The sequence below is a fragment of the Phoca vitulina genome, unplaced genomic scaffold (assembly GCF_004348235.1).
Source record: "Phoca vitulina isolate PV1807 unplaced genomic scaffold, GSC_HSeal_1.0 scaffold6, whole genome shotgun sequence".
Lineage (NCBI taxonomy): Eukaryota > Metazoa > Chordata > Mammalia > Carnivora > Phocidae > Phoca > Phoca vitulina.
In genome coordinates, this window is record NW_022589709.1 from 6,983,210 (window position 1) to 6,996,243 (window position 13,034).

The following is a 13,034-nucleotide window of genomic DNA, read 5'->3' on the forward strand; positions in this document are numbered from 1 at the left end:
AGTTGAAGAAAACAGGGTTCTAGTTCAAGCTCTGCTTACAGATTGCTGTGTTTTCTTAAACAAAACACTAATCCCACACTACAGTTCAGTAAACCATAAATTAAGAATATTGGACCATATCTTTTTCAAGGTATCTTTTACTTCTAATACAGAAATGACAAGAATTCAATTAATTAGAGGTTGAATAGACACATTGTAAAAATTGGTTCATAAAACTTAAGGGGAATGGAAATTACACACTGATTTGAAACTATAATTATCCTAAGAAACAAGTTTTAACTATTTTTCTCATCTAAATATCCTGAAAGAACATCAAAAAAACAAATATATATATATAAAGTGGATGAAGGAAGTGTATGTTGGTAGGTGAAATCTTAGGCTAATGCTACACGTTAAATTAAATGAAAGCAAAACTACTAATTTGATAACTCATAAATACATATTTTTTTTATTTGGGAAGAAGTTTGCCAGATTTTTTTTCTCCCTAGCATGCATTAACATTCTTGCCCAGAGAAAACATGCATTATAGCATTGTATACATACTGAGATTTATACATGCAGAGACAGAACTCATTTCCTGTAATTTTCCTTCCATAGTTAGAAATACTAGAATAAAGAGCTTATCATGCCTGATAACAAATATGAGAAAATGGTAAAAATTAAAATATGACTTTTTTTTTTTTGCCAGAAGGAATTTTCAAATTAAAATTCAATAGAAAAGGAGACAGGAAAATCTAGGGAAGGCTTTATTTGGGGAAGGGTTTTAATAAAAAAAAAAAAATTGTATAATTTATATTGTTACCTGCCTTTATGTTTTTTTTCAGCTGTGGACAACCCTCATTACAAGATGAACTTAAAGACAACACCACTGTCTTCACCAGGATTTTGGACCGACTCCTAGATGGTTATGACAATCGTCTGAGACCAGGATTGGGAGGTGGGTTGCATTATTGTGTTATTATTATTCTTATAGAGAACAGTATCAAATCTTTACTAATGAAGCCTTGCTTTCCTTCTAAATGGTAAAGTAATAAGAATGGCAGCATGTAGTTTAAGGACTAATCCTATTTTTAATAGATTGATCAATGTGAATTCAATTTACTATGGTAATTTTGTGCACATACCTATATGTAGTAAAAGGCAGATACAAACATCTCATCATTACGTAAAAAATGTTATTTACTTGGCAATCATAATGTTTTCTGTGCAATGATTTGATTATCCAGGGAAAAAATGAAGATAATATTCTCCCTTCCAGCCCAAAGATTGCATCTACTTCATTTGGCATTGCTATGTTTACGTTGAATTCAAGTAGATTATCTCTGAGCCTAATGCTCTAAACATTTATTTTGGAATATTACATATTGATCCACTGTTTTGCATTAGATTAGCACCAACTCTGGGATAAAAGGTGAATGAGGTAGATGGTAATTTTTTTTAACCATGCATTTGAACTTAAACCCTAATTTTCTATAGTAAAAATATGTTTTTCTTTGTATACCAATTAATTAGTTACACTAATGGGTTTCTACTTAGGAAGAAAAAAGCACTTAATAACACAGTATTTATAACAATAAGAGTAAATAGTGCTAAACATTACTCACTTATTTGAATAACATTTGAATAAGATAATCAACCAATTTTATTTAGTTAAACAGAGACTAATGAAGCCAAAACAAAATACTGATCCCAGACTAAAACAAGGGAAGCAAGGAAATAAATTATTGTTTAAAGTCACACAGGAAACCAAGGTGAGAATCTGTGATTCCCAACTATAGCTAATGCTACACCTTCTCTGAAGCCTTTGTTGAAAACTACTTAATAGCAATATTTAAATTGCAATTAAATGATGATATTAAGAAAATCATCTCTTCTTCACTTAGATAGCAAATATATACAAAAAATAAGCTTAAGAATCCAAATTTTGATTTTAGAACTGAATGATACATGGATTTAAAATTTTTTTTTTTTTCAATATTTTGGGTAGTGTAATCACATGGATGTGGATCATAGGTCCGTTTTGAGGCTGCCAAACACCATTAGTGTCTCAGAGGCTTAAGGGGAACTGCTTTGTCAAAGACACAACTCAAATATGCGTCAGAGGCCTGACCAGGTGTCCTTTCTTGTCAATTTCAAACATCCATTCTTGGACATGCTCTACAAATTCCTTCAGGTTTGAATTCCACCTAGTGTTCCTTTAGTACATTCTGAGAAAAAAAATCTTAAGGAACAAAATGTATCGGTCATAAAATGGAATGCATAATTGGGTATGTGATGTATTACAATAATATTTGTGCATATCTAAACTTCTAAATTGGCTTCAAGAAAATTGTTCTTAAGTCATAAAATTTGAAATAAATTACAAAGACTGTAGGTAGGGAAGGAATGCACAAAAAAAAGAAACAAGATAGCAATATAACTTTTAAAAAGTAAGGCTTTCTAGAGTACTAATGGGCATGCATCTGATTCCTGTACTTCCCACTCCATGATATCAATCCTTACTAAATCAACAGAATTTTATAATGCATCTAGGAAACATTGTTTTCATTCTAGTTTAGGAAATGCCTTTTAATACTTTAACATGTAAATATGAGTATCCTCTATAAGCTCTATGCATAATTTTCAGTTTGTTAAAAATTTTAAACACACACACACACACACACACACACACACAGGCACACACTTTTATGATCAGTTGTATTGTTGTTTGGAGTATAAGTAACAAACCCAGGACTGCTCCTTTACATTTAATTATATATAATAATTCTTAAATAAATGTGTATGTTAACTCTTTAATCAAATATAGTGTAAGCAGGAAGCATTTTACCTACTTCTCATCTGCACACCCAGACTTTGGAGAGCCACAAAACTTGAGGATGTATAATATAGACTAAGAATGAGTTGAAAAGCTAATTTTCAAGAACTGAGATAATGCTAGATCTGTTAACAGAAACAACTGCATTGATTCAACCTGCAACATTACTATTTTGGTAGAATCTGCTTTTAATATCTATTTACTCCCCAAAATAAGAAAAATAGACATGTATTTAAAGAACAGAAATAGTAGTTGGCCAAATGTAGTCTAAGTATATTCTTTTTAATTGAAATGGATATAATGTGCCATGAGAATAGAGAATTTGACTCAAGAAAATTTAAGAGAATAGATATACTTTAATTTTTGCTAAAGATGACTTTTCTGATATCTATGATTCCTGGAAACAGTGATTTTGAGGGTATGGTAGACAAAACAAATTAAAAAGTAGCTCAAATATTTACCTCTGTTTCTATTTTATGTATCATCCTGGAATGTACTACATACAATTAAATCTGATAAATTTGACTGTTCTGAAGAAGCTTTAATACTAACTTAATTTTTGTTAAATATTTTGGAGTGCATCTTTAAACCTTAAGGGGTATACTAACACGTGTTTATTACATGTATCTCCAGAGTCATCAATATTTTTATGTACATTTTGAGAATGTCTCTCCGTCTTTAGAAAACTACACCTTAAAATATTAAATACAGTTTTTAGGTATTTTCAAAAGCATAATCAGCTACAGAATTAAAAAAATATTACCACCATGCTTTCTGGATACTATAAACTGAAATTATTGAATAAATATTTCTCTATAGTTATTTAATTTCGTTTCTTTCCATAGATTTCTGCTAAGTATGACATACATTCCAGTAGATCTCCATTGCAGAAATAGACCTTTCTTGTTGTTGTTGTTGTTGTTGTTGTTGTTACATGATCCATTTACTTTTTTATCTACCCATTTTCATAGATGAAAAGCCCATGTAAAGCAAATACTTGAAAGATTATCAGTTTATAAGAGGGTAAAAGTTTCCTCTTAACAGCTTCATGATCACCACTGAGATAATCTCTTGCGAGAGAAATGGGCCCACTCTCTTCTCTATTATGACAAAAGTCTGGTTTTATAAAAAGAATAACGTTATGCAGAAGGCAGGGATATTTTATCCTGAATGTCCTCAGAAGGTATAGAAATGTGATAAGCTGAGACTAATGGAAGAAACTCTTTATGTGCAAATTCATCATGACCTGTTTTTCAGAAAAACACACTGCCACCCAAAGGCATAGCAATACTCTTTGGAGATACACACCCTGGGTCCAATAACTAAGAAACAAAATATGTACAAAATATGTAACTTGGTTCACCTAGATGATAGAAATCAATTTGCAGATATTGTTACACTATTTAAAAATTCTACCTTTTCAGAGCCCAGAGAGCAATCCTGAGAAGACAAAAATGAAAGGATAACATAGAGATATCTGGGAAGGGATTTTTTTCTTTTTCTTTTCTTTCTTTTTTCTTTTCTTTTCTTTTTTTTTTTTTTAGATAGAAGACATGAAAAGAAATACAGTGTGTGGAATTCTAATGATGTAATGTACTCTATTCAGGAATGAGAGAGAACAATAATTTGGCCATGTTCATATTTTAAATACAAAGTTAATGAAGGAAACTTTAAATAGACTTGAATTGAAATAATCAGTAGCCAGAAAATACAAATCAAAATTGTCAGAAATTGTGGAATTCATTCTCATTTAAAAATCTCTTTTTTTGAGGGCAAGGTGTAGAGGGCCACTTCTTCCATGCAACCAGGGACTAAAGAATGTTTTTGAAAGGCTTTTGCCTAAAGCCTGGTCAGTACAGAAGAATAAAATGGTTGGGGGAGGGGAAAAGGTAGAAGCCAGAAAGAATGGCAAGATAGAAAAGAGAAGGTTAGAGAAGAAAAGTGAGCAAAAGGGGGCATTGAAAATAAGGAGAGGGAAGTGAGAGGGATAGAGAAGGTGAAGGAGAGCAATACAAAAAATGGTAAAAGAGAGGGATCTGTGTTCTAAGGATGGGTAGCTTCAGATGTTCCTTGAATCAAGATTCCTGTTCTCATTTTAAATCAGAACCAAACCAAGCACGTTCTGAGACAATTCATTTTCCGAAGGTTTCTCCTTATTGACTGTGATTAAAATATACTAAAGAAGCCTGAATTTTCTCCAACTTCCTAAACAGCTAAATGATACAGCCCCTGAACTGCAACCATCTAAGTTAAATGTCGCCCACCATCACATTGGTTCCCCCTGCACTCTAGGTGGGGTAAAAACAACCTAGAAATGCAGATCCCAAACTTAACTCTGAAGGGAGGTTTCAGGTTTTTAAGGATAAGTAATGCCCTTCCAGTGATATCTTACCCTTCCCTTTGGCCCAGCCTTATGTACGGGCTACACTTTATGGATGATATGACAAAATGCCAGGGTGAGCTGGGTTGATGTGTACAGTTTATTGTCTGGAACATACCACCAGGCTGAGGGGTTACCCTTCCTCCTGTTCACAGGCTTCTTCTTAAGCGTCTTGCTCACAAAAGACCTTTTCTTCTATAAACAATTTTATTTCATTACTTGGAAAACTGATTAGGGTAAAACCATTTTTAAATAGAACTCAAACAGGATAGTGCCAAAGGAATGAGATCTTGGTTGAGCCACATTTTCAAGGGACTACAGAACTTTTCACTCTCTCCCTCCCTGCTTTCTGGAAATATTATTCTAAATTTCTAAATATTGCCTTTGGTTTAATCTCAATAAATAATATATAGGATGATGGATGCCTCTCAAAGATTTTATCATCAAACCATAAAGATGAAGATGGTAAAGGAAAGAGAGTAAATGCATACTCACCATGCAACAAACCCAAGTGGATGGAAGTAAATAAGTAAATGAGTACATAGGAATGTAGGTAGATAATGGACTTTATTTATCCCTACCACACCCTTAACAGATATTTAGTTAAGATTTTCTTCTTTTTCCTGTAAGTCTATAGAGTTAGGGTTTTTATTTATTTGTGTCATATTTTACTTGAATGTATTAGTCAGATGAATATTTATAAGTGGAGTATAATTGGGGTTTTCTCGTTATTTTAGCACTAACATAATGTTTAACAGACAATCATACTGCAAAGCAGACTTTCTGCTTATCTTCCTAATTTCCCAACTTTGGATTTGTAATGCTATATAAGACCTTTTAGATTTCCTTTAGCCCAATCATTGCACGAGATCTCAGCTTCAAGATGTAAACGTCTCCAGCTAAGCACAGTGACCCGGTTGGACATGCATGTAACTGGCAAAGTGGTGTTGACTCCCTGGGGACTTAGCTTCGGATCTTCCGTTATGGGGTTTTGTTTTTTTACATCAAAATAAGTAAAGGTGGAAAACTAAGTGCTCTGGAAAAAAAGCAGATTAACTTTTTGGAAATTTTGTGTAACTTTGTAAAGTTTAGGTGACTAGGGGATAGAGAAAGCATCATTTAATTCTTTTTCAAAATTCAGCTTTGTTCTATCTCAGGATTATAAGGCATTAATATTCATGTAATTTTAAAATTATTATTAATTTATAATTTATTTATATATTTATTATTTTATTATAATTATTATTTTTATTTGTATCCTGTGTGATGCTGAGATCAGAGGTAACCATTTTATTCATGTTCAACTGAAGTTAACACACACATTTTATATTTCTATTAAACAGCCAGAATTTCAAAAATTAAGAGGATGAGATATTAAGAGGACAATGTGATGGCTTTTGGCAGAATAAAAAGATTCTAAATTACTAACAATATCCAAAAAAATTTAAAAGGTTAGGTCCGTCTAATATTTTTTGTTGGTGGAAGTGGTGTTATATTTACTTTACCAGATCATGGCTTTAATATTATCTTTTGAAATTTGACTCTGGAATCCTTCATTCTGAATTTGCTGGAGCCTTATCTGGCTCTTTTAATGCAAGGTGTGGAGCAGATACTCAGACTCTGGCATAATGTAATCCATTTCCACAGAAATACTATACCTAGACATTCCATAATTCAGTTGAAGTTTTGAGAAAAAGCAGTTACCAAAAACCCAAGAGGAATTGTTAAAATGAACAGAGAACACCTTTCAACCTTTACTGGCTGAGATCTCCAGTCAGCTCCTGAAGCCAGCTTGTCTAATGAATCCAAGCTGGATACCCAAAGGAATGTTGTAGCATGTTTAGAAACTTTCTACTCTCATCTTTTCCTGTTGTATATAAATCATCGACTGATCAGTGCCAAGAATTTCCTGGGGTAAAATGTAGCCACTGAGACTATGCTCAAGTAATAAAGACCAAATTATTAGTAAACAGCTGCAGCTTATTTTCTGTGCAGTTACTTTTGAACTTTTTATAGTTTTCATTTCCTGTCTTGATTCTAGAACAAATGTAGGATATTTTTTTAAATGTTTTCTGTAGATGATTGTTTTGTTTTGTTTTCAGGTAGAATCTGAATTCCTTACTTGAAAAATAATGTTGTAGTGTTTCTGAGATGAGAAACTGCCATTTTGAAAAACTTAAGAGAAAACAAAGTCCTAAGTGGTTGCCATATTCCTCCAAAGATTGCTATAGTGTTAGTCTTAAGTAACTAAAATGCTGTGATGGGAACAGGAAGTATGATGCCTCAAAGCTATTACAGGTTATACAATTTTGATCAAGATTTACATAGACCAAAAGAAACCCATTCCTCCAACACAGACATCATATTCTCTATAGATTACCCCCTCCCAATAGAAATTGCTTATAACCTAAGGAGGGAGGGAGGGAAATTCCAAATGGAAATGAGATTAATCTCTGCCACAGTAAAATTTACTTTTTTTTTTTTTATTCCCCTAGAAGATGCTTGTATCATTTGAGTATTTGGAATGTGAAGACACAAAAGGATCAGGGATTAGTTAGACACCTCGAAATGTGGGTTTCTACCCCATATCCAGATTTGGTAGCTGAACATAGCCATAATTAAGTAGCTCTACATATCAGCTAGGGAAAGTTGCCAATTATTTTAAAGAATTTAGGGAATGGAAATGAAGGACAGGGAGCAAAAATGTTGCCCCAGGCAGACTGGCAAGGAGTTGAAACATTGTCCAATCCAGGAGTACACACTGATGGTTATGTAGGGAGCCCAGAATATTTTCAATTTCCAAACAGGACCATTTCCAAGTGGGGTTTTAAGATATACTTTATTATGATAACTAATGTTAGTCCATTTAGTCTCCATACAGAGACTGCCTCTGTAAATTAATAGATACAAAGTAACTTAAAGGAGGCAATAAACCTCCTTCATAAGTTATAAGTCCACACAACAGGGCCTAGTGAATGTTACTCCGAGTTCCTCAGTAGACAGCATTTCCAGTGAAAATATGGCCAATACCATATTAAATAAATTGTTGTGATAGACATTCCTAATAAAATAACACCTATAATTCTTCATTGTTGATTCCCTATTCCATTTTTTAATTACACTCTTACAATGCATTATTCACACAGCATCAGTTATCTTCTTAAACTGCAAGTAACATCATTTCACTTCATTACCCAAAGGCTTCTTACTGCATTAGAATAAAGGTCAACTGCTTAGTGAAATGCACAAAGCTCTTTAGGTGTTGCCCCACTTGCATCCGGATTGTCACCTTGTACCATGATCATTGGCATCACCAGGTTCCAGATATATTATTGGACTTTCTGTTTCTTTTTTTTAAGATTTTATTTATTTGAGAGAGAGAGAGAGAGAGAGCACAAGTGAGCAAAGGGGCAGAGAGAGAGGAAGAAACAGACTCTCCGCTGAGCAGGGAGCCCGATGCGGAGCTCAATCCCAGGACCCTGGGATCATGACCTGAGCCAAAGGCAGATGCTTAACCAACTGAGCCACCCCTGGACTTTCTGTTTCTTAAACATCACACATTTACTCTCACCTCAGATCTTGTTCTTCCCTCTCATCCTTTAATTGTCTTTCCCTTTCTGCTCATCCCTGAATTTTTCTCATCATTGAGGTCTCCGTTCAGAAGACATTCTTTCAGAGCATTTATAGTGATCTGAAATGAATTAGTATAATTTGTGTATGTTTGTATATAACTATATGGAATTATATCTGTCACCTTCCTATCATATACCAATCCATGTGTCTAATCTATCATCTATTTATCTATCTTAATGTTTCTAATCTATCTAAAATAAGTTTTCCCCAAGACTGTAAGATGTGTTAAAGAATAGGAACATTTGCATTTTTGTTCACCAATGCATTACTATTACTTAGAACAGTGCCTGTCTATCAGGTAGAAAATGCTCAATAAACATTTGTTCGTTAAATTAATATACCCAACAAATACATCTCAAAGTGTTTTTGGCATCAAATCTTATTCCACCCTTACTCTAGTGTGATGTAGTCAACTGTGCAGGTGTTATTTCTTCACTGAAAAGGCGAAAAAACAGGCTCAGAGAGATTAAAGGATTGTACCTAAAATCACACAGCTTGTTCTCCAGGAGAATCAAGTTAAAATCTGAGTGTTTTGACTTTTAATCCAATGTGCTTATTACTTACTACACTATACTGCTTTTCTCATTTCTGCCTCAAGCACTAATCATCTTTTTGAATTATCACTTCAAAACATCTGTTATTTCAATACTTATCAGCAGGATATCAACATTGGAAGAAATCTCTGGTAAAAACAGATTTACTACTGTCTAACAGCTATAGAGTACATAATACAGTATGTGTATATAAATGTGTGTGTATATATATAGTGTGTATATATATAGATATATGTGTATATATATATAAAACATAAATATATATAAATCATATATATAAAGTACATAAAGCATTTATATATGTATATAAAGTATATCTTTGAAGGACATGTTTCTTTAAAGACTGATTTTAATTAGTTTATTTATCATCAAAAATTTTATTTACATTGATGTACTATTTTAAGATGTCCAAAATCACTATAATAATCATCATCACCATCATTATAATCTCATTTTACACAACTATTCCATGATTATCCCTGTGACACTTGAACACGTATATAAATTTATACAAGTTATAAAGACAGTTGATTTTTTTTTTATAATGGACAGGGAAGGATAATTGTGAAGAAAATACTTTAAAAATTATTTGCTAATTAATCTGCTCTTTGAATATTTCCTCCAACTGAGTTATTTTAATTGATTTCCATTTTCAGAAAATTTCCTAGTTACATAAGGGGTTCATTCATGTTTAACTTTGGCTAACTGTAAAATCACTCTAGCTGAACTTCATTAGAAGTTCCTGACTCATGTTGTGTGGTCTTAAATAGAATATTTTGAAATATAAAGTATCTTCACTTTTCCTCATGTGATCCCTAGAAAGGCCTTGAGTACTTTCTAGATATTTCTGATAACACTTTAGAGTCCAGTGCTGAGTCAGTGAAGTCTGGTATTAGAGCATGCAATTTGGATTTTAATGATTTAATGTTCCTTAAATAATAGATAATTCCTTAAGTAATAAATAACTTCCTAAATTTCTTTCTTTCTTTCTTTCTTTCTTTCTTTCTTTCTTTCTTTCTTTTCTTTCTTTTCTTTTCTTTCTTTTCTTTCTTTTCTTTCTTTTCTTTCTTTTCTTTCTTTCTCCCCTTCATGGGGATTTCAAGTTGGAAAGGAGGGGAAAAGATGACTAAATTTTCCTAGAATTGGGAAAAAGAAGGTTCCTCAACAATTCTCTTAGATATCAGCCAAAGCACAACTGTATGAGCATATCTTTCATTTAAGCCTGGTCCTAGACCTAAAGAGGTCTTGATTTCAGATCATCATTTCTTTGCTCAAAAGGCAAGTTAACCATGTCACTTTTTTACAATTTGACTAAAGTACATTCATAACAGTCCACTATCTTGAGCCTTTGCACTCTGAATTATAAATCTTCTGTCTAAAGAATGACATCGGGGAGGGTGTGTGCTATGGTGAGCGCTGTGAATTGTGTAAGACTGTTGAATCACAGACCTGTACCCCTGAAACAAATAATACATTATATGTTAATAAAAATAAATTAATTAAAAAAGAAAGAAAGAAAGAAAGACTTCATGTATCACTAAATTGCTGGTGAGCTATAGTGAAAGACATACTTTTGGTCAAAAGAACCTATTTCTTGTCACTGAAATTGTATTCAACTGAATGAGAATGTGGTTTGAGAATAATCATTTGAATAAAAAAAAAGGAATACATCAAGATATTAGCAGTAGATTTATGTGAATGAAGGTATTCTAGGGGGGTTAATTTTTTTCAATTTCTTTTTAAATTTCCAAACATACTATCAAGTTTAAAAAAAATTAAATAAACAACATGATAAATTACATTAGCCTTATGTTTACCATAAAGCTTTTGTAACATTTTATAATAGCATTCTCAGATAAGTTTGGGAAATACGGGGGTAAACAAGGTTGATCACATTTATTTAAAACATGATTTCTTAGAGACACTGGCATGCTAATTTTGGTGATGAATCTTCCAGAGACAGACATAATAAGCAGAGTTTTTCAGCAATGGAAACTGGCCACTCACAAACAGCTGATGACAAATCAAAGAAAACTGTTTGGGTATGTGGCAAGGAAAATATATTAGAGGGAAAAATACAGAAAGTGTTGTTCCCTTTCTCTAATTATCTTATCCCAAGTTCCAGATGGTTTCCTGGATCTCATTTCACCATCCTCCTTCCTCTTCTGGTGCCATGACCCACCTCTTCCATTTAGTAGCTGAGTGTCCCTGCACCCCTCCCCACCCCCACCAGGCAACCTTCAGTTTGGTGACTTGGACATTTTGCTACCTTAACCTTAGGGTTTGTGAATATGTTTGGAGGAGAAACAGGATGAACAGAGAGCAAAAATCAGAAACTCTTTAAGGATATCTGTATGATTAGAGTACATGGTGAGAAGGTCATCTGAAGGACTCAGGTGAGGGCTCTCAGTGAGGGTACATGCCTTGGAATATTAAAATGGTGACTTTTGGGAAATATCAGAGGGAGATAACTAGTAGAAAATAAGGTCAAGCACTTGAAGATGATGAACTGCTATGGTAAATATACTTAGGGGCAAGGATAAATAAAGGATTAAAGAAACAGACTTTTAAAATGTGATTATAGCCATTTGTGTGAACTGCTTTGCATTTATGCCTAATCTTTCTATATGGCACACTAACAATTATGTGTGGCAATAAATGTGTATAAACTTAACCATGTTATACATTCTATTTTGTTGGTACAGTAATCTTTATAAATAGGTTTTTTGGTCTTTATAGTTTGTTAGTTATATAGCATCATCATTTACTAACAATTTAAAAACGGCAGAGGGAAATAGCCCATATATTTGGCAAGTGGATATCTCACTTCTTTAGAGCACTTTATCGTGATAGATAAAACAGATTGGTTGCTCCTAAAACATCTGCTAAGCCAGTTTTTGTAAAGCTAGCTACCTCGGGGAGTTACCTTGAAGTGCAGAAATTATGCCCTCCCCACAATCAAGAAATAGATAATGGGGATAAAGGAGTTCAGGAAAGCTGCCCCACACTGCCAAGCACTTGCAAATATGCAGACAGGGATTCATACCTATTTCCCAAATGAACATGCATTTAAAGTAGATCCCTGCCACAAAAATAAAAATGAAAGAATGGACATAATTTTAATTCTGTAGATGTTACCCAGATCTATAAGATATTCACCATAAGTCCCACAGTTTATAATCTGCAGAGAATGAAAACTCAACCTTAGAAACAAAATTAGGTTGAGTCAACCACTTAGAAAAATAAATAAAATAACAGGAGGATCCAACTATTTCAAGATTTATGTAGAAAGAAAATATAGATAGTAATTTGATCACATAATATAGGTGCTTTTAATTGCAAGAAATTAATCTACATAAATAATAAGAAACAAAATTATTTCCAATAAGGAGCATACCTGGGACACTAGGAATTAGGATGAAAACATGCCCAATTCTGTATTATCTGCTCTTTTTGTACTTTTTTCATGGCAATAAGTGCATATTTTTTCATATCAAAGGCTCCTTTGCTTGAACTAGAACGGAAAATGCTGAAAGAAAAAGGACAAAAATGAGCTCAATTAATAAAATAAATTCTAGCTTTTGGGAATAGATAGCATGCATTTTCTTTTTATTATTGTTTTAATTGAAAGTCAGTCCTGGCATTCTAATAA

The 13,034-nt window shown here is 33.0% G+C and overlaps 1 protein-coding gene across 1 annotated transcript in view; it reads left to right on the top strand.

The window, feature by feature from the left end:
• Positions 1-13,034, top strand: part of GABRA1 (gamma-aminobutyric acid type A receptor subunit alpha1) — a 56,392-nt gene that overhangs the window by 5,393 nt on the left and 37,965 nt on the right. The window contains exon 3 of the mRNA XM_032403669.1: positions 825-937. Within this exon, the coding sequence (XP_032259560.1) occupies positions 825-937 (113 nt within the window). The remainder of the gene's footprint in view (positions 1-824; positions 938-13,034) is intronic.